This window comes from Dermacentor albipictus, chromosome 2 (assembly GCF_038994185.2).
Source record: "Dermacentor albipictus isolate Rhodes 1998 colony chromosome 2, USDA_Dalb.pri_finalv2, whole genome shotgun sequence".
Lineage (NCBI taxonomy): Eukaryota > Metazoa > Arthropoda > Arachnida > Ixodida > Ixodidae > Dermacentor > Dermacentor albipictus.
In genome coordinates this window covers 203,213,329-203,240,768 of record NC_091822.1, presented here as the reverse complement: position 1 = coordinate 203,240,768, position 27,440 = coordinate 203,213,329, and the positions used below count along the sequence as shown (strand labels likewise).

The 27,440-nt window shown below is 43.5% G+C and overlaps 1 protein-coding gene across 3 annotated transcripts in view; it reads left to right on the top strand.

Moving 5' to 3' along the window:
- The window catches only part of LOC135897324 (uncharacterized), a 297,711-nt gene that overhangs the window by 216,209 nt on the left and 54,062 nt on the right, over positions 1-27,440 (top strand). For all 3 annotated transcript variants that reach the window (XM_065425928.1, XM_065425927.1, XM_065425929.1), the window contains one exon: positions 5,457-5,585. In XM_065425928.1, the coding sequence (XP_065282000.1) occupies positions 5,457-5,585 (129 nt within the window). The remainder of the gene's footprint in view (positions 1-5,456; positions 5,586-27,440) is intronic.

Sequence of the window (27,440 nt, the reverse complement as noted above, 5' to 3'; positions counted from 1 at the left end):
TATTCCTAAAATTCATATTACTAGCGATTACTATATTATATTAATTTTCTTATGACTCCGGTTAAACGAATATAGTAATCGCTGGTAATATGCATTTAAGGAACAGATTAAAGAATAGCTGCTATTATTTTTTTTCTTTTTTGTATTCATTGTGAAAACATAAACAGTATCAAAATTGACATTTGGCAGTCTTTTTCTTTCGCAAGGTCGCCACCTTTGTTTATTCTCCCTGCATCCTCCTCATCTTTCCGAAATTTTATGCTGCTTCTTATGTCTTACGCCTGAATACGAATCGTGTGGCTTTTCAAGCACCTAGGATGTCATGCAGAAGGAATGACTAGAATATCTCGCCAGTTCAATATTTATTCGTTTTCAGAAATTTCCGGTGTAGTAAATACTGAAGATGTACTTGCCGTTGCATATATACAGCATGATCTGCCAACTACTAATGTTTATGCACAACGATCTATTTGGCGTCTTATTAAGTGGGCACTATAAATTGAGAAAAACGCACCAAGTCGTTTTATACCGGCTGACTCCTCTACATTTTCTTGCCAGAAAATGGCCACATGAAAGTGGGGGAAATTGGTGGCAAAAATTCCTTGAACTTCGTCCCAATCTTCCTTAGCCGTGAGCTCAGTCTGACATCAGAGATTTGACTGTGTTCAGCAGATAGCCGTTCCAATGAACCGCAAGAGATCAAGAAACATAACTCGTCTAACGCGAACCTGGTCTTCACAGACGTGATCCAATGAAAATAATTTCTGCTTTTTTAGGTGCACCAATCATTAAAACTAAGAGGCAGATGTAAAAAAGTCATTTATTGCACATCCACATTTCAAAGTCATTGTTTTATTCAATATCTTATTTAGGTCAATCACTAGTGCACAATCACTACATTCCAGCGGTACCAAGACATGAGACAGAAACTCGTAACTAAACAAAGAAGCTAGAGAACCCACTGATGACTGCGCAACTGGAACAAAAATACAACCCCCCCTCCCCCCGAAGAAAAGAAAAGCAACCCCCCGAAGCAAAGAAAAGAACATCGACAATGACCGTCAATGTAAGCGAAGCAGCCGAACCCTTGTAGAGAACTATTCCTTTTATTAAAGAAATGGTGCACTTGAATTAAAGCGTATACTCGTTGCAGTGAGGATATTGTCGTTTCATTGCTTAATTCTATCCAAAACAATTCGTAGCAGTTTTGTGTGTGGCTACGTCAGCCGATTCGTCGTGATTGTGTTCACTCCAGCGCCGCAAGCACCGGCGTGCAAGGCGACCGGCATTCTGCCCTCTGGCTGCCGAGCCGCAGCCACCACAGTGAGAGACAGAACTCTGCCGCAGTTTTAGCTGAGTCCAGGGCCTCGCTTGCGGCTTTCGCCCGTGCTGATTCGATGAGCGCAGCGAGGAACGTTTGGTCTCGCGTTTAGAAGGCTCGAGTGAGCCATCCAGTATTCGCGGCCAAGGATAGTTGGGTTTCTGAGGGGAGTCGAGTGGTGGGGTGGGATATCAGTGCTGGAATGTCTGTTCAGTGTTAGCGTGTTGTTGCTATTTCGAAGGTGGTGAGTCTGCTGGGCCATAGATATGGTGCAATCTAGCAGATGCCGATAGGGTGTTGCTTTGTGCTTGTCTTATAAGTATGCCCTGGCTGCGTTGCAGTGATGTGCACATTTTGTAAAGACCCGTCTAGGCTCTTGATGCTGCTTTAACATGAGGTGCGCTGTTCGTAACAGCGTCGGGGTTGTATTGCGTATATCCGGTCTCTAAAGTAGAGCGTCTCGACGAGCAGGTCAGCCCATTCAGTTACCGTAGTCCCGCGTATCCAGACACCCTAATTATTTTTGTTCGTTTTCTGAGGCATTGGTGAAGTCTTTCGCTTAACTTCCTTGGCAGGGAGCTCGCTTGCACTATTCTGTAAGCGCGCTTGGAGCTTACAGCCCTGATTGTGGCTGTGAGCTCAGCTCCACGGGATTTCATAGGAAAGGTGACTTCTGTTCATACGGGATGAGCGGCAGCGTCCGTTACGACTATGGCTGTAGCCTTGTCGTTGACTCTTGCACCGGCGAAGACCTGTGTAAAGTGTGGTTTCTGGCGACCACTGAGGGCCCCCCACCACCTCAACTACTAAGCGCCGCCGCCCAAGGACCTCCCGTCTCGAAGACGTTCCGCGACAAGTACGCACGCGCCTTTTGCATCGGTGACAGTCCGACCACCAACCGCCACAAAGACGGGCGAAGAAGCCAAAGAAAGCTATTCGCTTTAAATTGATAGGCATGACATTAAAGAACAGGAAGACAGCGGTGCGGTTTAGTGAGGAAACGGGGTAGAGTCGATATCCTAGCAGACATTAATAGGAAGAAATGGTGTTGGGCAAGCCGTATAATGCGTGCAAGCCTGATACCCATTGGTCTATCGGAATTGCAGAATGAGTACCTAGGAAGAAAATTAAGTAAATCGTATTAGGTGACGCCAGAGAACTAGGTGGTTTGATGATCGTAGAAAATTTTCAGGCTTAAGATGGAGTCGGATGATGCAGAATAAGAGTAAAAGGCGTCGTAAATGAGAAGCTGTCGTAAATGAGAAGGTTTATGAAAATTTCCCAACAAATAAAACAATCTTTGCCGGTGTCCCTGCATGCATATGTACTCTTATACACACACAGTTTTTTTTTTCTTTTTGTGAGATAAATTCAGATAATGATTCAATGTTGGTGATAGGTAGCATCAAGTTCGTTCCATTCTGCTATTGCGAGCGCGAGGAAAGGATACTTAAATGTGTCATTTTTACACACGTATTCTGTCAATGTGTGCGCATGCTTATTACGTGTGGGTCTAGCCTCGGAAAATGAAATGTATTTGGCGGTATATATACTGTAGATATTTTTTATTACTTGAAACAAGAATTTTAAGCGAGCGTGTTTCGCTCTTGTGGATAGCGTTCGCAAACTGGACTGGTTTAAGATATTTGTTGGCGAGTCTGTACGTTTATATTTGTTATGGATGAACCTCACAGCTTTCCATTGCATTGATTCTAGTTTGAATATGTTAGTCAGTGTATGCGGAAAGCAGACTGTATTAGCGTATTCGAGAACAGGCCTTACAAATTATGTGTAAGCTAGCAGCTTCGTTGACTTGGTTGCTAGCGCCAGGCTTCCTTTTAAGAAAAATAGTTTGCGCAGTGCCTTTGAGCCTATATTTCTGATATGTTTGTCGCATTTGAGCTCAAAGGTCAATGTAACGCCTAGATATTTGTATTCTTCAACTTTGTTAAGTGGAGTACCGTTAATTGCGTACATAAAGATGGATGATACCGTTTTCCTGGCTACAGTCATGATAGCGGACTTTTGTATGTTTATCTGCATCTGCCATTTAGAGCACCAATTAGCTATGTCAGCTAAAAAATCGTTTAGTTTATGATCATCATTGTACTGATTAATTTCGCTGTATATGACGTAGTCGTCCGCGAATAGTTTTATCTTGCAATTGATGTTAGCTTTGATATCGTTCTTATAGCATAAGAAGAGCAATGGTCTGAGAACAGACCATTTAGGGACTCCGGATGTTACTGCGACTGTGTTAGAAAGCGTTTTTTTCGTAAATCACAAATTGTGAGTGGTTACTTAAGAAACCTTTTATCCAAACAGAAAGTTCTCCTATGCCAAAAACATTTTCAACTTTGGCTATTAATTTCCTGTGATATACACAGTCGAAAGCCTTAGATAAATCGAGTAGAATCAAGTCAATTTGACTGCGGTTGTTAACTGTAACAGCAAGATCGTGGACTAGTTCTGTTAGTTGAGTTACTGTCGACCCGCCGTGGTTGCTCAGTGGCTATGGTGTTGGGCTGCTGAGCACGAGGTCGCGGGATCGAATCCCGGCCACGGCGGCTGCCTTTCGATGGGAGCGAAAACACCCGTGTACTTAGATTTAGGTGCACGTTAAAGAACCCCAGGTGGTCAAAATTTCCGGAGTCCTCCACTACGGCGTGCCTCATAATCAGAAAGTGGTTTTGGCACGTAAAACCCCCTAATATAATTTTTTTTAGGAGAGAAAAATTTATGCGCTCTAGTAATGCTGTCATGTGCTTTAGGATTATGTGTTCGCGAAGTTTACGTGATGTGCTAGTTAGTGAAATGGGTCTGAAATTTGAAGGTAATGTTGTGTCACCTCCCTTGTGGATCGGGATTTCCTTTGCGATTTTCCAATCATGAGGTAGTTGTGAAGCCGTAAGTGATTTCCGGGAAACTAGGCCAAGATATTTACTGCACCACTCTGCATATCTGTTGAGGAAAGTATTAGGTACATCGTCGGGGCCACTACCTTTCTTGGGGTCAAGTTCAAGCAGTAGATTGAAAATACCGGCATCCGCAATGTCTAGTTCATCGAATTTCGTATGATGTTGCGTTGCAATTGCGGGGATAATATTATCAACTATAGTAAATACTGACCGAAAAAAATTGTTATATGTGTTAGCCTTAACAGCATTTTCTTCAGGAAGAGGATGTGATGTAGCATTTTTATTGGCACGAAAGTAATTCCAGAACCTCTGGGGTTTATTAACAAGATAATTAGGTAGTGGTACATCAAATTAGTGCTCTTTAGCACGTTTAGCTTAAAGTTTGAATTCCACGATGGCGTCTGGTAATTTCTGAATTCTCCCCTGCCTTTTGGTTTTATTGCCTTACGTAACCTTTTCAAACGTCACTTTGCTTGAATGACTTCTCGCGTGATCCATGGATTATTTTTTGGAAGGCGCTTTGTTTTTGTAGGTACGCAGTGAGTGTTGCAGTAAAGCGCAACCGAATTGACGTGAAATCAAAGGGAATTTACATCTACTGACGCCTCGGAGCCAATTTCTGAAAAATGCCGGAATTCATGAGCGAGGTGCGTTAGTATACTATTGTCTTCAGCGTTTTCGAAGTCTGTTACTACAGATACAGAAGAATGAGTGGTTATGGTGTCACTAAGAGGTACGATGCACACTGGTACGTCGTGGTCTGGTATACCAAGGATTATATAAGTTTTTATACGGTTTATGTCGAAGTGATTACTGAAAGAGATTAGATCAAGTATATTCTGAGTATTTCCCTGTGAGCGGGTGCGGCGCGAAACGATCTGATGAAGATTGAAGGTTAGCATGAGGTCAAACATACTATTCCGGTTAATGTCCGGCAGATTACAATCACCCATGAGGACAACGCGGGAATCAAACACGTGACGTTCCATGTGATCATGAATGACACTGATAGAAGCATCACCAGAATTTGGGCTCCGATAAACACGACTTGTGAATATGCTCGTACCGTCACAAAGTAGTTTGCAAAAAATAGCTTCTGCAGCCTGTATCGGAGCTAATCTCCAGTAGGTGCAAAAGATGCCTCAGACTTCGGTAAGTGAGAACTGTTTCTTCACTGTCAATCTTCAATCGATGCCTTCTTTTTTTCTCTCGCGCAGCACGGAGCCGTGGTGATGCTATACCACCCGTGTGCAACAAGGTGGTTTGTGGAGAAGCTACGGAAGCTCGTAAGAGGCTGCTTGAGAAAGCACATCATAACTCCCTATAGACAACTCACCCTTCAACGAGTAAGTTTTGATTCGCATGAGTAGGACACACCCTAATGCCAGGCAAACAGATGTGCGCAGTGAACCTGCATGGCGGAGGACTTTGATTGATTGCTTCCTGAACCAGAAAATAGAAGTAATTTATAGGGAAGCAAGTACGGTAAAGGGTCATGAGTGATGAGCGAGATGTCTGGAAAAGAAGCTGGGCAGGCCGTGTAATGCGTATGGCGAATAACCAGTGGTCTATTAACGTTACGGGATGGGTACCAAGGGAAGGGAAGTGCAGTCTAGGACGGATCAGGTGGTGTGATAAAATGAGGGAATTCGCGGGCACAACTTGGAATCAGGTAGCACAAGAAAAGGGCAACTAAAGGTTGCCCAGGCAGTTTGGTTTTGTTCCGAATCGAGGTACCACAGCACCATCAGAAGAACTCTCAGATGAAGCATATTCCGCACAACTTATTCACCTTTGCGCTGTTTCTAGACGTAGCCAAAGCCTTTGATACAGAGAACCATAGCATCCCACTGGCGAAACTAATTTTGATGGGATTCAGAGGGCCATTTCACAACGGACTGCGAAACTACATGTGTGGTAGGTCGCAAATAGTTATGGCCGACAAGGAAACCGTCAGTAGCAAGCAATGGCATACAGCCGGTGTTCCCCAGAGACCGATTTTGTCAACCTTATTGTTTAATATATTCATAAACGATCTTCCTACAGTAATTTCTAAAGGCACTGTCTATCAGTGTGCAGACGATACGGTAATTTTAACAAAGCATTTAATTTATGAAAAGGCTGTGGGTGCCCTGCAAAATGCAAGACATAGTTTAATGCACTCGTTTGCGAAAAACTGTATTAACGTAAATATGAGCAAGACACAGATAATATGTTTTAGAAGTCCCTTGAAGACCGCAGCGATAAAGATCCCAGTATACTTGCATGATCAGCACTGTGTTTCATATACATGTACCCCTGTTAGGTATGTAGACTGTGTGCGATATCCTGGTTTATTTCTTGATAGCAGCATGTCGTGGCATCATCATCTGGCCTATCTGTATGGTAAACTCAGAAGCGTCACTTGATCGCTTTTTAACATAAAAGGTTTCACACCATCATCTCTGAAGAAAACCGTAGCGCATGCTCTCGCGTGTACAGCATAGCACGGTACGGAATCACCGCATTCGCTCTCTGCGCCTTGCAATGGCAAACGAGAATTGACAGTTCATCAAAAAATATGTTGAAAAGTGTTGCGTATGGATGTGGCCAGCTGTCAGATGACTATTTCTTTTCGACGTTGGGTTTCTCTTCATTTCAATCCTTATACAAGCAAACTGTCGTTCTCCGTAATTTTTGGAACGACCAATTCATAGAGAAATATGCATCCTCGCGGCTTTTGAGGGACAGCAAGCGCGTTAACGCTCATCACCTAGGCATGGTGAGGCACGACGGTGTGTCTATGCGCAAGAAATGTTTGACGAATTATTTTTGGCTCAGTCAAAAGGTATCTTAAAAAATTGTCTACTGCAATTTGAGTTTTCGGTTGCTCTGTTGGGTGGGTTTCAAGTTTCAAGTGCATTACCATAAATGCAAGATACAATACATATATGAAGGTGATATATTCTCACAAGGAGGCCCCAAGATAAAAACTCCGGAAGGGCCTCCTATCAGAATAGGATAAAATAATTTCAGTAAGCACAGGAATGAATTGATAAAAATACAATATATTGTTACGGAAGGATGGAAGAAGAGAGAGGAAGAAGATCGCGAGACGCTGGCTGCTGCGTGTTGTTGGTGGTCAGCCATCTTAACTACTCTGACTTATCTTATATATATATTGTAAATACAGTGTTTCTGTCACGGCTTGTCACCCGTTCACCGTCGGCGCGAAGTCGTCGACGGGGAAGTCGGTTGGTTGTTCCGTACTCAAGCGAACACAGTCAAGGAGAAAGAGTCGGGAGAAAGAAAGAAAAAAAAATATTTATAGACTGACAACGACACACAATTTAAACGAAACACAAAAACACAAGAACACTAACACACATGCAGTTAATCTAGATCGATGGTGAATACAAAAGAAATACAACGAACAGTTAACAATAAGCATAGAAATTGACACTACACAAAACACAGTTATCGGTGGTCAACTCAACAGAGTTCAAAAGAAAACAAACGATGGCATGCGCATGGCCGGGCCGCAACAGAAAGTCCATAAAGCGTGGAGTCGACGGCAAAGCTTTCCCGAAGAACGCTGGCAAGCCGATCTCTTTGCGGTGGATGCCACTGCTGGGCTGACTTTCCCGGGAGTCTAGGTCTGACGTCTTCCCTCGAGCAGGGTGAGCTAACGTGAGGGGAACAAGTGTGAGCTCCATTGCAGACGTTGGTTTGTCGTCTCTTTCGCCGACTAGTAACTCGCAGTTCAGACGCTGCTAGGCGGCCCAGGCGATACTGGATGGCACTAGCTCATTGACGCTTTTCAGCAGATTGTAGGCTCAGCTTCTAGACCCTAGACTGCCCAGCTCGGTCTAAAACCTGCGTTTAAATAACCTCATTTCCCTAGTTCCCTGTGGTGGGGAACGGCAGATATTGGAGGCGATCCAATCAAGTTCACCCAATTGGTTACCGGCTCCTCCCAAGGTCTTAGCCGCGCCCATTTTAATTAAAGGCGAGGGAACGGGTGATTCCTCCCTGCATTTAGAGGTCGTGCACTCGTATTGAAACTGGGGAAAGGGCTTTGTTTTACTTATGAGCTACCGCATAATGGTTTGCTTCAGTTTTTAGATTTACAGTAAAGTTTTCAGATGGGCACATTTGTTGGGCTTACTCCCCTCGTGCACAAAAAGGACTCTTTGCCGTACAATTCGGCCCACTCAAAGGTAGTGAAAAGAGGCATTGCCAACCTCTGCCTGGAGTCTTCGCTCCGGAAGTCGTGTGTCCATGAGATGCAAGCAAGTTTTGACAATCAATTGGGCAGGCTCGTTGCAGCTGGCTTCCCTGAGTCGGTCTTGGTCCCTGTGGCAGAAACGCTTTTGAAGAAGTTGAAGGCTGGGGTAAGTAGGGTAGAGCCGAAGAAGAAAGAGTGGCCTATAGTGGTCCCATACATCCATAAAGTCACGCACAGCCTGAAACAAATGGCTAACGGTATAATGTACCGGTGGTGTTCTCCGCTCCCCAAAAACTTGCTCAGCTAAGCCGTCGCATAACTTGCGAAAGCCAAATGTCTGGCTGTCAGAAGAAACATGGTCAGCGTTTCGTAAAGTGTGCCACAAACGTGGTATATGAAATTCCTCTGTCCTGTGGGAAATCCTACATTGGACAGACGGGGTGTTGTGTCAACGACCGACTTAGGAAACATGCAAAAGCTATAAAGAATAATGAAGGTGAGCGACTTGTGGATCACTGCAGGGCTTGCACCGATTGTTTTCCACGGTTCCGCGATGCGAGGATTTTGGGTAGAGGCAAGCATCAGACATCACGTGAAACATTGGAAGCCTTCTACATCAAGAAAGCGGGTCCGAACTGTGTTAGTGATACGTCGGTTTTTCTTTACGATGCTGAGCTGAAGTTTCTATCACGCCTACTCTGATAAAACCTTGTACTCCATGTTGCCTTTTACACATGCGCGGTGTTGTGGAGGGCTATATATGTAGAGTGCTTTCACCCTCATTAAAAAGTTGAAGTAGCGCCCGTGGTGTATAGTCGTCTTTCTTGTGTGTGTTGTTTTTTGGCGCAAAAATCTTTTCAGTATGCAAGATCACCAACTAGCCCAGCACTTAACTCTTCTAAAGTTAGTGATCTGTATGCTCTTGCAGATATGAAAAAATACGCTTGAATAATGAATGTACGCCTGCCGCAAAAGTTTCTTTTTATCTTTGAAGTAACAATAGTGCCACTGCGCTGAATAAAGCGGCCGTGATAGTGCACAAAATACCGACATCAGCGCTCGCGCGTCGTCTGTCTACAAGATCGCTTTGCAAACACCTGCACGACGATTCCATATCATATCAAAAACTGTTTTACCATTTCATTTTTATGCCAAGCATATTACGAGAGCTCAACCCAGCTCCTCAGGCGCGGCGGTGTCGCCTTGAAACCACGTGACACCGTGACGTCACGACAGAGGAGAAGTGGCTTTGGCTCAACTCTTGCAAGACGGGCTGGGTGGGAATCGAACCAGGGTCTCCGGAGTGTGGGACAGAGACGCTACCACTGAGCCACGAGTACGATGCTTCAAAGCGGTACAAAAGCGCCTCTAGTGAATGCGGTGTTGCCTTAGAAACGAGCTGTTTCTAAGGCGTGCGTCTCTTGCTCAGGCGCACATTTCGTTGCCGCGCCAAACGCTGCTTTGCTCGACACTCACCGCGTCCAATGCGGGGCGCGTAGTCGCTGCCCTGTAGCCCATTGTCTTACACCCCTTGGCGGGTCGACGGGAACGCTGTCGCGTTCCACTCTTGAAGGCGAAGCAGTAATGCATGAGTTGTTTCTTCGTCTAGCCGAACCAAATATAGCCAAGCAACAGCAGTTCACCAGGCTAAACAGTGGTTCAACAACTAAAATAAAGGCTAGTATGCTTCGCATCCTGGGCTTAACCTTACCTAAGCCACAGCCATTTTTTTATTAGCATCATTGCACAGCCAACTATGTAAGAATTAGGCGTGCGAAGTATCATTGAAAAATTCTGTGTTGGAAATGTTGTCACTAGTAGTGACGGTGAAACATGCTGCAACGCTAGCGCAACGCAACGATAGCGGCAAGCATTGCCGGCAATCGTCGAAAATTTCATCTGCGGGTCAAGCGCGTCGGTTTGCATACATCAGTCGTCGAAAGTTCCAGCGTATTCGCTAGTGCCCGCGCGCCTTCCAGAAACCACTACTCAATTCCTGTTGCGTATGCAATCAGGTCGTACGAGGTTCGTCGACAACAGACAACCGACAGAACCATCCATAACATTCGCGAAACTTGCGATACGTTCAGGCGCATCCTGCGCAGAGCGATAACGTTTAACATTTTTAGCCGGTGAAAATACGTTAACCAGATACAGATAAACTATCCGTGTCAATATAATCAGGCTTTTTGGTGCATGAAAGAAAAGTGAACAAGTGGGTTCTGAGAAAATCAAGCAAAAAAAAGAATTGAAACACATGTTGCACAAAGAAACATCTAGAATAGCTAAAATTTACGTAATTCATAGCTTGTCTCCTCCCGATTCTTGATTCTATCAAATCTTGCCCATGGAGCACCTCATTTATTATTCTAGGTTGTTTTGATGCATCAACACCGCAACGGGAGGCCTTCACATTGAGTGTATTGCTAGAAAACATTTTCGCAGAGTAAAGGCCTTGTTACATTGTAACTGGTTTCAACACGTCAAGTTTCTCTTTCTGGACATTAATGAAATGACATACCGTCAGATAACACCAGCTTGAGAATTCGAGGGTTTAAATAGGGGTCTTTTTGTTGCCCTTTGCCAAGTCGCACTATTAAAACGCTTATTCGAATCTATGGGGGCAGCTCATTTGCATAATTTAAGAACTATTTATATATAAACAGGTTATTTTCACAATTTATACACTTCGTCACTACAAAAAGAAGCCAGTTTATTGGTTTCAGCCTGCTATGATGTTTTGACTGAGAAAGATATATTCAATTTGTTCTGTGAGGCACACAATAATGGCTGTGGCATATTATTTCATTGCGCAACACTGGATACAGTAGCCAGCCATTATTATAACTCAGAAAAAATTAATAGCACAATGCATATGATCAGGCGCATAGCATATTATTGCTCTTTCTTAATGCATGCCTTTTTTCTAATTGCACAAAAGCTAGCATTGAAATAATATACTAGTACATACTTAAAACGCACAATTTTATCATCATCATCAGCAGCAGCAGCAGCAGCTTGTATTAGGGCCACTTCAGGACGAAGGCCTCTCCCTGCGATCTCCAATTACCCCTGTCCTGCGCCAACCTATTCCAACGAGCACCCGAAAATTTCCTAATTTTGTCGCACCACCTAGTCTTCTCCCGTCCTCTACTGCACTTCCCTTCTCTTGGTACCCATTCTGTCACCCTAATGGTCCAACGGTTATCTAATCTGTGCATTACATGACCTGCCCAGCGCCATTTCTTTTTCCTGATGTCTGTTAGAATACCGTCTATACGCCTTTGCTCTCTGATCCAAACCGCTGCCTTTCTGTCTCTTAAAAGTTATGCCTAGCATTTTTCGTTCCATCACCCTTTGCGCGGTCCTTAACTTGTTCTCAAGCTTCTTTGTCAGTCTCTAAGTCTGCGCCATACGTCAGCACCGGTAAAATGCACTGACTGTATACTTTCCTTTTCAATGATAACGGTAAGCTCCCATTCAGAAGCTCACGATGTCTGCCGTATGCGATAGAACCCATTTTTATTCTTCTGTGAATTTCCTTCTCATGGTCAGGGTTCCCTGTGTTTAGTTGACCTAGGCAAAAGTACGCCTTCGCAGACTCTACAGGCTGACTTGCGATCTTGAACTCTTGTTCCCTTGCCCGGTTATTTATCATTATCTTTGTCTTCTACATATTAATCTTCAGCCCCACTCTTACACTCTCCCTGTTAAGGTCCTCAATCATTTGTTGTAACTCGTCCGCAGCGTTGTTGAATAGAACGATGTCATCGGCAAACCGAAGGTTGCTCAGGTATTCGCCGTCGATCTATGCTCCTAAACCTTCCCAGTTTAGTAGCTTGAATACTTCTTCCAAGCATGCAGTGAATAGCATTGGAGAGATTGTGTCTCCTTGTCTGACCCCTTTCTTCATAGGTATCTTCCTACTTTTCTTGTGTATAATTAAGGTGTCTGTGGAGTCTCCGTAGATATTTTCGACGCTATTCACATAAGCGGTCTTTACTCCTTGATTCCGCAATGCCTCTATGATTGCTGGTATCTCTACTGAATCAAGTGCTTTTTTCTTAATCTATGAAAGCCATATAGAGAGGCTTATTGTAGTCTGCGGATTTCTATAATTTCGTTATACTACGATAATAATCAATCATTCAAATGTTTATTATAGTGCCCAGGAACAGATAGAGAGCTTTCTTACTGGTGCATTTAACGAGCAATATGCGAGACAAAATGTACAGAAAACATGAATGTGGTAGACAAAAAAAATGCCAGATAGAGAAACAGATAGGGCAAAAATAGGGCAAAACGGACGCTGACTGCTGCGTGTTATTGGTGGTCAGCCATCTTAACTACTCTGACTCATCTTGCTACGGTGGAAAAGAGGACAAGGTCATCGATGGTAAAGACGACAAAGTGGCAACAGCCTCTCGGGATTCTCGGCTGCTGTTTATATATGCCTTGTAAATACATCTTATAAATATTCGTATACCCGTGACAATATATCGTGAATACAGCGTTTCTATATTCCCAACATCCCCGTAACATTATGATTAAAAAGAACATAGAAGAACATCGATAGAGACAACGTGAAACTGATTAATATACGAAATAAAGTGATGGAAGTAAATACGTTTTCGAAGACGATCTAAAACGGCCCACCGATAACATTATTAAATCAGGTTTTAAATTGTTCCAAATGAAAATAGCACTAAAACAGGCTGTTTGTTTACCATAAGTTGTAGTGACTTTTGGTAAGAGAAAGTTATTTGACAAAGCAAAGCTAGTTGGATCGTTATCTTTATTAAAATTAGAACTTTTTATCCGAATCTACTCTGATCTCACAGGAATAAATAAGAACTTGTACATTTTCCCTCCCCACTTCATCTCTAAACGATGTGATCACGAGCTGAAAGTTCTTGAAATGCGCTGTCGTACTGATGTCTACCGTAATTCATTTTTTCCGCATGCTTCCGCACACTGGAATATGCTTCCCAGGAGCACTGGTGAATGTAAAACGTGTTCAGAGTTTCTGTCTTTATTGTCACGTAGTCTGTCATAGTGTATCATCCCGTTTTCTTTATATCATTTGGCTGGCATTGCACTTCATGCGATAGTGTACCCTTTCCATTTCTGTCTTGCAATTTTGCACCGCATTTCCCTGAAGACCGTTTTGCCGTCGAGATGACTCATCGATGTTACGTATTTTGTTACTTTTACCACCTGTGCTTAGCTGTATCAAGTTCTTGTCACATGTTCATTTTTCTTCAATTTGTCCTCCCCTGCAATAATGCCCTTGTGGTGCTGCAGGTACTTGTATAAATAAATAAATAAATAAAAATATTTGTGAATCGTTGAATTGGAAAAGCATCAATGGAAACTTGACGGTCGATTACGTTATACAACAGGACCATCAGACTAGCTTTATATGTAGAAACAACAGGAAGTACACCAAATTTTAGAAATAGGGGCTGAGATGATGAAAGAGGGGCTGTAAATGTTATAATTTTCAATGCCCGTTTTTCGATACTAACCAAACGAGACATATGAGTATAATAAGTATTTCCCCAAGCAGTAATATAATATTTATAGTGTGTGTGGATCAAAGCGTGGTAAAGTAAGAGAATTGTACTGATTCTAAAAGCTGAACGAGCATTAATTAAAGATCTTATGCCAAAGCCAATTTTCTTAAGTGAATCAATGTGAGCATCAAATTTTAGAATGGAATCTGGAATGATTCCTAGAAACTTAGCAGAGAAAATTTGCTTAATTGGAACTTGCTTATGCGCATGGGTAAATCAGCTGTCATAGATTTTGGAGGAGAATGGAAAACTTTAAACTGAGACTTAGCAGAGTTTATGCTTATATAATCTTTATATTTTTATGACACCACTTTTCCAGCCGGGGTACAGTGTAGTCTATTTATCTAAAAGTTCAATGGGGTTTATTGCAGATATTACAATCGTCGTATCATCGACTTAAGGAAAACACTTGTAACTATATAAATAACTGGTTAGATCATTAATAAATGTAAAGAATAAGAGCGGACCAAGAATTGATCCCTTTCGCACTCCAGTAGTGAGAAGCCTTTGTTGGGAAAAGGCGCCAATAATGAAAGCTCTTTGATATCTGTTACAAAAATAATTCTTAAGATGTACTAAAAGCGGCCCCAGTTATGCCATAACTTTCTAACTTAGAAAACAAAATTTGATGGTTAGTGTTGTCAAAGGCTTTTTTATTATCAATCTCAAGACTGATCCTGCTATTAATTCCTTGTCCAGCCGTGTTTTAATCCAGTCAGTGAAGCTAATAACTGCGTGTTCTGTCGAAAGACCCGCGCGAAACCCGAACTGTGACAAAGACAGTATATTAAATTTAGGTTTATAGCCAGAATGCAAATTTCATTTTTTTTCAACTATTTTGCTGGTAAACGGAAGCACAGAAATCGGTGTATAATTTTCTACCAACGTGGGGTCTCCCTTCTTTAGTATAGGAATTGCTTTAACTATGTTCAGTTGGTTGGAAAATATTCCTTTGCTAAAAAATGAGGTTGACTATATGGCTTCAGCTACGACATATTTGACCGATTTAATATGTATTGAGTGTAATGTTGTCTAGACCAGCGCCTGTATTTTTTAAATTACTAATGATAGTTAACGCTCAATAAAGAGAAATGAGACATTCACCCAAACGTAGCTAATTGCTACAAAGGAAAACCATGCGGGATTCTCGAGAGGAAAGCCTAGCAGCTGAAGAAAAATTCGTCCTGCTCCGGGACTCGAACCCGGGATCACCGCCTTTCCGGGGCAACCACTCTACCATCTGAGCTAACCAGGCAGATAGCAGGGCGAAGTCGAATTTCTCAACAACTCGAAGCAAAGGCAATAGTTTGACGTAAGAGTTGTACGGAAAGCCGCATGGTGGAGAGAAGTAATTGACGGTTTGCAAAAATACTGTTGCGCATGCGCGAACACGGCTGTCACGAGCGCCCTCTACATGGTTAGGTACGAGAAGCAGACGAACAACCAACGCAGCTACAGCGCGCCTTGAGACGACGGTTTCTGGTGGTTATGATCGCGGTATTTTCGTGAAAAGGACGGCTCGTTGTGTTGCGTATTGTGCACAAAGTGTTTCACTAGCAAATGGAGCATGAGTTTATTTCAGTTTCCGTCTGAGAAGAGCTATCCGGCGAGGAAAGCAGCATGGATAAGCGACGGCCGGAGATGCCATCACAGCACACAACTTGCTCGCTCCTCGCAGAGCCGGTTCTCATCGCGTTATTTGCTGCTACTGAATTGTCATATGCCAGCGCAGCGAGGTTATTTCGGCCTGCAAGCTTCGAGACACCCTTAAACGCAGCCGCATTTTGCCGGAATAGGGAAAGCTCAAGATGGACGAGGACGGCCAGCGCTTGCGAACGCGCAGTGGTGTCACTCGATCAGTTGTCGCTGACATGTTATTATACTAAATATTATAAAGTGATGTCGAAAGTGCGCCTCATATGACAATCAGCGCCTAGTACTACGCCACTGAAGTGATCGAAACACACCATTCGAGGGCAGTTGGTGCGACCGACAGGCAGCGCGGAGCGACCACCGTGCGACGTAGTTCGGCTGGTTTGCTCTTTCCTGCCAACGGTGTACAGATAGCCAAATGTATTTCTTATTTAGCCTTTTAATATTGATACATGAGTCGAAGAGCTCGCAGAAAACTATGCGTTCAATTCCCAGCAGAAGCTTCTTCGTAACCGGCGACACCCACGTTAGCGAGCGAGGCCTACCGTCTTCATTGATGGCAATTAGTGCGTCGAGAGAACGGTGCGTCGTTTGAGACATTCCCGTATTTGCCGTGCGCGAAAAAAGGACCGTCGTAACAAGTCAAACAGCTCCGTGAAGCTTTGCTTTGTTCCAGATGGGCCATATTAGTAGGATAAACTCTCCTAAGCGGAACATCACGCTCGGCGCGCTGTCTTTGTCGGCAGGCGCGCCGATCGCTCGAGCCGGCAGGCCTAGCTTCCGGTTGTCGAAGCAGCAGCCGACTGCGCTGGTAATGAAAACGGAGCGGGCCATAAAGTGTTTATTTTCGTGAGTATATTAGCGTCTGGACGATTATGTCGCGGTTAACTGAACGCAGAGTTGGTTCTCTCTATACTGTGTCGGCAGCAAAGAGCAAACCTTGCACGGTGGTAGCTGCGCTTGGCCAGTCTGCGAAACCAAGTGTGGACACTCGGCGACACAGCGTGTTTCGACGATGCGCGCTCCGCCGCTCTTTGTTGAAGGAGTGTATTTCGCTCGCATCAGTCCCGTGCTGGCATCAGCAGCCCCAAATATACGATATCTTTAACGTAATTGTCATTCAGTGCCGAGCCTCGATGAGCCTGGAGAATAGTGGCAGTTATAGAAAGCAGATATTTCCACACGCGATCAGTTTGAGTGGTACGCTACGAGAAGTCGGAGGTCTATGACATGCACGAAAACTGGAACGGAGTGACGGCGTCTTCAATTATTTTCGACGTCATGAACACACGCGGTTGCCGCGGCAGAGGCCAGGCAGCAGCCGAGAAACGAAACTCGCTGTCTAACCACATACTCTCGCACGCAGAGCACTGCAGCTTTGCCTGTTGTGCGCCAGATGGCGCTCACTATTTTGCAAACCGTCCATTAATAAAAGGGAATGAGACAATTGCTTCAAAGTTAACACTTCTTCAGCTGTGCAAGGCGGTAGGAAGCAAGATCGTGGCTGCCTTTCTAGTTTGGCACTGTAGGACATAGGTTGATTTCCGAAACGGAAAAAACTTACAAACACACTGCTCATTTCTTCGGTGTTTTGTGAGACCCTGTTTTCGATAGTGATAGTCTCAACGATAGATGTCTTGTTGCTTCGATTTAGGAACTTATCACAATCCATTTCTGCTTAGCGTTTGTGCATGCCTCAATTGGCGCTCAAAACATCTTTCTTTTTTTTCCCTTGCTTCAGAGCACTGTCTAACTGCGCAGAGATGTTCTCGTAAGGCGCTTTAGTCGTGTATTAAACGCTTGCCTTTTAGCTTTTCGATACAGATTATCTTTAATTGCGCAGTGAATTTAAGAGGCTTGTGATACCCACAAGCAACGTCGTGCATCATATTTCTTCATAAAAATTCGTCCTTTGTGCAAGCTTTAACCGCATTTGTAGTTCTAAAAGAAAATTTACGTAACGCTAGTTTATCGTTTATCGCTAGATTATCGTTTAATTTAACGTTGTTTATTTGGTGCAATTTGGTTGCCTTGACCTGTATTTCGATTTAAGCGTGAAATAATGTTCCCTTTACGTTGGAATAACATGTATTGCACTTTCTTTTTATTTTCTTTGTTTACACAATGTATTGTCGGCACTAAGGTAGCGCCTGTACATACTCTCACCTTATTTTAGTTAGTTAGTTAGTTAGTTAGTTAGTTAGTTAGTTAGTTAGTTAGTTAGTTAGTTAGTTAGTTAGTTAGTTAGTTAGTTAGTTAGTTAGTTAGTTAGTTAGTTAGTTAGTTAGTTAGTTAGTTAGTTAGTTAGTTAGTTAGTTAGTTAGTTAGTTAGTTAGTTAGTTAGTTAGTTAGTTAGTTAGTTAGTTAGTTAGTTAGTTAGTTAGTTAGTTATACATACTGCAACCTCAGTGAGGCTATTGCAGGAGTGGGACGAACAGCAAACATACAAACATTTATAAACAAGCTTGCATGAGTTGTTTAAGTGGTGGTGATTGGATGTTGCCCAGTAATGAATTCCAGACTTAAATTTTTAATGGAAAAAAGCTGTATTTAGAGGAATCAGTACGGACAAAAAGGGTTGACATATTTAAAGCGTGGTAACTCCTTGTAGATGAGAGTTTCGAAAAAAGTCAAACAGCTATCTAGAGAGGAGATACAAGGATAATTGATTAACGCGTGAAGGAATTTCAGGCATCCAAGCTTGCGACGCTCTGCAAGATGAGTATGACCAAGTAGGGGAAGAGAGCTAGACAGCGAAAAGTCCTTGTCATGTCTCCTACAAACAAAACGCTCTGCCTTCTTTTGCACAGATTCTAGTTTTTTGACATCACAGTGTTTATATGGATTCCATACAACACAGCCATATTCGAGAATGGGGTGAACGAGGTTTTTATATGTTAGAAATTTGGTTTCTTGAGGAGCAAGACGCAGCGTACAATATAAGTAACCTAGTCCTTTAAGGGCCTTGTTACAGGTGACATCAGTGTGTTTTCACCATGACAAATCCTGTGTTAGTAGGATACATAAACATTTGAATTCGAACACTCTATATAAAGTAATATTATTAAAGAAATAGGTCCAGAAGGAAGGGCATGAGCGTCGTATAAAGGACATGGAGACAGTTTTGCAAAAATTGATATTCATTTGCCGTGCTTTCGACCAGTTACAGAAGTCAGCGAAAGTATTGCTAAAGACAACATGAACAGTAGGATATTTAATTGAATGATATAAACGCAATGGCCTGCAAGAAGGCGTATTTTAACTGAAGCGAGTAGGGGGAGATGGTTAATACAAATCAGAAATAAAAAAAGACCCAGTACTGAGCCTCGGGGAACCCCTCAGACACCAAGGGTTAGTAGAGTTGAAACGTACATATTGCGAACGCTGGGAAAGAAGGTCTGATATCCAGCCAACCAAAGATGCCTTTTTTATTATAGCGGGGCAGCTTGTGCATAATTTTCGGTATGAGGCAGTGTAGAAGGCCTTTGCAATGTCTATAAAATTAGCATCAATCTGGTTGCCTATGTCTAAGGAGCTCCTGATGCGCTGAACGAATTCTGTCAGTTGTGTTATAGTGAAGAGGCCACGTTTAAAACCATGCTAGAAAGTGCATAAAATTTTGTTAGTTTCAAGAAATTCCACAATATGGTTAACGATAATGTGTTGTAGTAATTTACATGAATATACTGTTAAGGAAATGGACCTATAGTTAGATAACAACTGAACGTTACCTGACTTAAATAAAGGGAGAATCGAAACAAGTTTTCACGAGGGAGGAACAGTGGTGGTTGAGAGAGGTTTTCTGAAGATAGTTGTTAGATATCTGCTGCACAAAAGAGAGTATCGAACGAGAAAAACAGTCGGGATACCGTCAGGACCACACGACTTTTTTATTTTTAAGTCTAGGATTAAGTTAAGTACACCCTCAGGAGCCCTCACCAGAATAGTATTGGCCACCCTGGTGCAGTACTTGGCCACAACCTCCTATATGAATACAGCAATCAAACCTCGGCCCTCAGTTCCCAGCAGCTGCAACTGACCACGGCGGCGGTCAGACCTGCAACGCAGCAGAGGGTGCTAAGAATCACAGGCTCCGGACAGGCCGCCAATGGAATCTGAACCTGGCAACGTTTGACGCTAGAACGTTATCTAGTGAGGTGAGTCTAGCAGTGCTATTGGAGGAATTAGAGGGCAGCAAATGGGATATAATAGGGATCAGTGGGGTTAAGAGGACAAAAGAAGCATATATAGTGCTAAAAAGCGGCCACGTCCTATGCTGCCGAGGCTTAGCAGAGAGACGAGAGCTAGGAGTCGGATTCCTGATTAATAATAATATAGCTGGTAACATACAGGAATTCTATAGCATTAACGAGAGGGTGGCAGGTATTTTTGTGAAACTCAATAAGAGGTACAAATTGAAGGTCGTACAGGCCTACGCATACATCCAGTCATGATGAACACGAAGTCGAAAGCTTCCATGAAGACGTGCAATCGGCGATGCGTAAAGTCAAAACAAAATACGCTATACTGATGGGCGACTTCAATGCCAGGGTAGGCAAGAAGCAGGCTGGAGAGAAGTCAGTGGGGAAATATGGCATAGGTTCTAGGATCAGCAGGTGAGATTTATTAGTAGAGTTTGCAGAACGGAATAATACGAGGATAATGAATGCCTTCTTCCGCAAGCGGGATAGCCGAAAGTGGACGTCGAGGAGCCCGAATGGCGAGACTAGAAATGAAATGGACTTCATACTCTGCGCTAACCTTCGCATCATACAACATGTGGACGTGCTCGGCAAGGTGCGCTGCAGTGACCATAGGATGGTAAGAACTTGAATAAGCCTAGACTTGAGGAGGGAACGGAATGAACTGGTACTTAGGAAGCCGATCAAAGAGTTAGCGGTAAGATGGACAATATAGGGATTCCGGATCAAGCTACAGAACAGATATTTGGCTTTAACTCAGGAAGAAGACCTTAGTCTTGAAACAATGAATGACAATGTTATGGGCATCATTAAGAAGTGTGCAATAGAAGTCGGTGGTAAATTCCTTAGACAGGATACCAGTAAGTATCGCAGGAGACGAAAGAGCTGATTAAGAAACTCCAATGTATGAAAAAGGCTCTAGCCCTACAGCTAGAAAATAACTGGCAGAACTTTCCAAGTTAATCAGCAAGCTTAAGACAGCTGACATAAGAAAGTATAATACGGATATAATTGAACATGCTCTCAGGAACGGAGGAAGCCTAAAAGCAGTGAAGAAACTAGGCATAGGCAAGAATCAGATGTATGCGTTAAGAGACAAACCCGAGAATGTCATTACTAATATGGATGAGATAGTTCAAGTGGCTGAGGATTTCTGTAGAGATTTATACAGTACCAGTGAAACCCACGACCAGGGGCGTAGCCAGAGGGGGGCTTATGGGGCTTCGGCCCCCCCCCCCCCTCCAAAAAAAAAAAACTTCTTTCGTGCTGTCCATGCACCGCTCTCGAAAACAACCCCCGGCGCCGGAAGTCATGCTAGATTTTGTCTAGAATGTCCTTTTCACGCTCGAAAAAAAAACATTTTAGCACGAACATTGCGAAATCGGGCTGGATTTCGCGGCAACGCACATGCACCGGGAGTCACATATCGTAACGCAAGGAGCTCCATCCGAGCACAAAGTTCCAAAGGCGTGGCGGGCGGGCTCGTCGCGGCATCTCGCTGAGGCCGCGGAATCGGGAGCGCTTGGATTTCAATTTCGACACTTTATGGGCATAAAGTTCTAATAAAATTTTGATGCGAAAGGTGCACTGATATTTCCAAAGTCTTGCTTTAGATTTTCAACTGCGGAACTTTGTGGGCTTAATGTTCTTATAAACATTTGACTCCAAAGGTGCATTGACTTTTTTAATGTCTTAGATTGGAACATACAAGACAACCCAAATGAACACACTATCAGACAAGTTGACAAAACACGCAGCGGGATACGATGAGCCGAAGCGTTGTGGTGGTTCAATTGTGCCGTCATGTCGCATAAAAAAATATCAGCATTTTTTTTTTCACCTACGCCAAAGCAACCATGTCAAGACACTAAAGCAAGCCAGGGTAACTACGTTCTTATTCATTTTTTCTACTTTGACTTTTAATCGTGAGGACATATTGAGCCTCTTAAGTTTTTTTATTTCTCGCTACCCTACCCGCGGGCTGCCAGAGCCTGCCAGAGCGCATGCGTTTTTCTTTTGTTGCCCCGAAACCACCGCGCGGCGTACTTCGGTGCGCGTTTGGTTTTCTATGGCCCGAGTGAATGTTCGCCTGGCAGAGTTTTGGATGCTTTCTGGCTAGCAGACGAGAAAAAGAAACAATGGTCGCTCACCGCCATCACTGTGAAGACTTGACGGATTACACCGTCTTCGCTTGAGCGCAACCTCTCCGGAACCTCGCCGGTGTAAAATACCGAGCGTATGGTTCTCGGTGGACCAAGCTGGGGGCGAAATGCGAAAACACCCGTGTACTTAGATATAGGTGCACGTTAAAGAACCCCAGGTGGGCGAAATTTCAGAAGTCCTCCACTACAGCGTGCCTCATAATCAGAAAGTGGTTTTGGCGCGTAAAGCCCCATAATTTAATTTTTTTTTCGGTGGACCAAGCGTCTCACGTTTTCTTCGATATTCATTCGGTAGCCACATTAAGTGCCCAAAGTAGGCATTGGATTGTGGCCAACATACTCTCATTTGCGTTATTTTTTTTCATTTCGGTGCCCCCGCCCCACTAAAGGAAAAAAAAAAGATACATTGTTGCGGTGCAGCGAATTGTCGTATGGTGGCAGTTCGTTACTTGTTTTGCGGAAAGTAATCGGCCACGGCACGCTTCGGTTGCCGGACACTATTATTATATTATTGTGATAGCAATTACATGAAGACTCCAGGCGCATTCCAGCTGTTGCCGTCGCCCTCATGTTTCGTATCATCCATCCATAGGTCAATAACGTTGTGACCGCGCGCCGAATGCTGTATGTGCGAGTGAAAGAGTAGGGGGGGGGGGGGGGGAGTGGAATGGGTGACCCGACGATGGTGGCTCAGTCTTGCGTGCGCAAAGGAGCAAAGCGGGGAGCAAGCGCGCCGCCTTCCGTCACACGCGATACATCGGGTGGAGTGGATGGAATAGGCGCGGGATCTAGGATTCTGTGAATCTGTGTTTGCGATACATGTTTATTTGCCTTGTTTGACGCATTGTATACAGTGACTTTTTCTTAGATACATAGATTTATTGGAGACTTATAAGTATATTTAAATACCTTGTTTCGAGCTTTTGTGTATACATGCAGTGAACTTTCGTTCCAGTGACACTTTTTTGCCCTTTATCAAGCATTTGTATATTCCATTGTATCTTCGCATTTCCAATGAGCGAGGGCGAGTTCAATGAAAGTGAGCCTACCCTCCCCGTGCAATAATGATTCGGTTCATTATCTGCGAGGCATGCGCGTAGCACACAGGCATCTTTCATTTGCAAAAGTGACACGCAGATGTGAGGGTAAATGTTATTTAATGCTCTCATACACTGGACTGAACATGGTTGCGTGACGTAATGGACACTCCAGAAGTTGAGCAGCGGGGTGCTGTGAATGTTTTGACAGCTGAAGGTGTTTCCCAGAAGGAAATTATTCGCCGTACGGCTGCCGTGTACATTGAACATTGCATTTCATTGGACACTGTGAAGCATTGGAGCAAACGGTTGAAAGAGCACGTGAACGTTGCAAAGACGGTCCAAGATCGCCCCAAAGCCATCGTGCAATCACCCCCAGCACAAGTGCAAAAGTTGATGAGCTGATAAGACAAGTACGGAGGATAAACATCGATGAACGGGCAGACCGTGTGAACATCAGTCGCGGTTTGGTTCACACCATAATTCATGAACATCTTGGTCATCGGCTGTTGTGTGCGCAATGGATGCCCAAGATTTTGAACCACCGCCAGAAGAAGGTTCTGCGCTGCTTTGACTCATCTGATCCGGTATCACAATGAGGGTGACGACCTCTTGTCTGCAATTGTGATCGGGGAGGAACGATGGTGCCACTACTACGAGCCTGAAGAACGACCACAAAGCTTACAGTGGAAACATTCGAATTCACAGCCTCCAAAGAAAGCAAAGGCCGTAATTTCTGCCGGAAATGTGTTGTTGACAATTTTTTTTCGATCGTCAGGGGCCATTACTGATGGAATTTTCTAAAGCCGGAGAGACTGTCAATCGTTTCCGATATTGTGAAACGCCGGATCGGCTGCGTGTCGCAATCAAGAACAAACGACGTGAAAAATTAACGGATGGGTTCATCTTGTTCCACGACCTGGCTATGGTGTTGGGCTGCTGAGCACGATGTCGCGGAATCGAATCCCGGCCACGGTGGCCGCATTCCGATGGGGGCGAAATACGAGGACGCCCGTGTACTTAGATTTAGGTGCACGTTAAAGAACACCAGGTGGTCGAAATTTCCGGAGTCCTCCACTACGGTGTGCCTCATAATCGGAAAGTGGTTTTGACAAGTAAAAGCCCATAACCATAATTTAATTTTTAATTTTTCCACAATGCCCGTCCCCACGTCGCTGACGTGGTTAATACAAAGCTGGCAAAGTTCAAGTGGGAAACGCTGCAACATCCGCCATACAGCTAAGACCTGTGGCCTTGCGACTTCCACATTTTGGGGCAAATGAAGAAACAGCTTAAGGGAAACAGATTAGTGTCGATACGGTGACGTGAAAGATTCGGTTACAGATTTGTTGAAGCAGCAACCTAAGGAGTTTTATGAGACGGGAATCACCCGACTCGTTACTCAATGGGATAAATGTCTAAATGCTCATGGAGACTACTTTTAAATTAAGTACCCCGTTTGTCATATATTCGTATTGGCGCACTTTCATTTGACTCGCCCTCGTACATTTTGCAGAACGGCTTTATATAGGTGCTCTCTGTTGGGACAATAATTTCGGTGCAATTACGATACACGACCGGTGACAGCTGCTCCTGCGTAATACATTTGGAATAAATGACAGCATCATTGAGATTTTTCACTGGCCGTTGCATATGTACAAAAATGTAAACAATGGTTGTTGAATGACAAAGTTTCATTAACATATTTGTCCTCAACTTGTTCACTTCATGGCCTTTACATTTTTGACATCAGTGGCATGCACTGCTTTGCTGGTTTCCAACTGATATAGTTCTAAGGATCGTGTGATATTTTCTTTACTTATTAAATAGGCAAAAACATGGAAGCATTGATAGCAGTCATTTTGAGGACAATTTCTGGCACATACGAGTAAATCTTCTTACTAAAAAATACATATATTACTTGTTTTGACAGCGCGTAGCGTTCAATAATTCGTTTGCAGCATGTTTGGCAATGGCAATGCAGTTATTATTCATGTATTTGATGGCTCAACAAACTGTTTAGGTGGAAGCTTTAGCTCGGGCCCAACTCCGGCGCGGCCTATTCAAATAAATGTAAAACGCAGAAACGCTTTTCTGAGACAACCCCTGTATCACTTTTAATGAAATTTGTTGAATTTGAGAAAGTTAACTTCTAGTATCTGTTGGAAGCGGAAGTTCGATTTAGGGCCTGAATTTCGTTTGAAATATTTTTAAGATTTGAAAATGCGAAAAAAAAATAGAAGCACGATGTTTACAAACTAAAAGCTCTTCATCAAAAACAGATATCGCCGTTCTTCAAACGGCATCTATTATAAGAGTCAAAGCGGACAAATCCGGTATGCCAATTTGTATCTTACGTGAATTATTTACGTAGGGCACAAGGGTTCTGCAAAAGCCGTATTTCGATAATGCTAAATTGTTTGAGATTCATTTGTAACATATCAATTTTGTCCGCTGTAGATGTACTATTAGATGCGATTCACAGAATTGTGATATTATTTTTCATTGTCGAGTTACAGAGTTTTCAACGTGATAGTTTCGTTTTCTGAAAATTTGAGATTTGTGCCAATTTTTGATAAAATCGACAACCTAAATGACTAATTCGAAGCCAGAAGACAGTAGAATTTAAGTTTTTCTTTTAAATGCAACAAACCTCATCAAAGTTTGTATAGTGGTTGCCGAGAAAAACTAATTAACCTGCTACATATATTTAGATAGGAGCATCCGAGATAAAGCTTCCTCTTAAGGAGGTCAAGCTCCAACGTGAGCCCCCTCCCCCCCCCCCCCCCGAACGAAATTTCTGGCCACGACGATAATGGAAGAGGGGATAGTCTATAGGAATTTGACATCCCGCAAGTAACGCCGGAAGGAGTAACGAAAGCCTTGGGAGCTACGCAAAGGGGGAAGGCAGCTGGGGAGGATCAGGTAACGGCAGATTTGTTGAAGGATGGTGGGCAGATTGTTCTACAGAAACTGGCCACCCTCTATACGCAATATCTCATGACCCCGAGCCTACCGGAATCTTGGAAGAACGCTAACATAATCTTAATCCATAAGAAAGGAAACGCCAAACACTAGAAAAATTATAGACCGATCAGCTTACGGTCCGTTGCCTACAAAGTATTTACTAAGGTAATCGCAAATAGAATCAGGAAGACCTTAGACTTCTGTCAATCAAAGGAGCAGGCAAGATTTCGTAAATGCTACTCAGCAATGGACCATATTCACACTACCAATAAGGTGATAGAGAAATGTGCGGAATATAACCACCCCCTATATATAGATTTCATTGATTACGAGAAAGCATTTGATTCACTCAAAACCTCAGCAGTCATGGAGGCATTACGGAATCAGGGTGTAGACGAGCCGTATGTAAAGATACTTAAAGATATCTGTAGCGGCCACACAGCCACCATAGTCCTCCATGAAAAAAGCAACAAAATCTCTATAAAGAAAGGCGTCTCCAATGCTATTCACAGCATGCTTAAAGAAGGTATTCAGAGACCTGGATTGGGAATAATTGGGGATGAGAGTTAATGGAGAATACCTTAGTAACTTGCGATTCGCTAATGATGCTGCCTTGCTTAGTAACTCAGGGGACCAATTGCAATGCATGCTCACTGACCTGGAGAGGCAAAGCATAAGGGTGGGTCTAAAAATTAATGTGCAGAAAGCTAAAGTAATGTTTAACAGTCTCGGAAGAGAACAGTAGTCTACGATAGGTAGCGAGACACTGGAAGTGGTAAGGGAATACATCTACTTAGGGTAGGTAGTGACTGCGGATCCGGATAATGCGAATGAAATAATCAGAAGAATAGAAATGGGCTGTGGTGCATTTAGCAGGCATTCTCAGATCATGAACAGCAAGTTGTCATTATCCCTCAAGAGAAAAGTGTGTAATAGCTGTGTCTTACCAGTACTCACGCACGGGGCAGAAACCTCGAGGCTTACGAAAAGGGTTCTACTTAAATTGAGGATGACGCAACGAGCTATGGAAAGAAGAATGATCGGTGTAACGTTAAGGGATAAGAAAAGAGCAGATTGTGTGAGGGAACAAACGCCAGTTAATGACAACTTAGTTGAAATCAAGAAAAAGATATGGGCATGGGCAGGACATGTAATGAGGAGGGAAGATAACCGATGGTCATTAAGGGTTACGGAATGGATTCCAAGGGAAGGGACGCGTCGCAGGGGGCGGCAGAAAGTTAGGTGGGCGAATGAGATTAAGAAATTGGCCGGGACAACATGGCCACAATTAGCACATGACCGGGGTAGTTGGAGACGTATGGGAGAGGCCTTTGCCTTGCAGTGGGCGTAACCAGGCTGATGATGATGATGATGACCCACAGTAGGCAGTGATACAT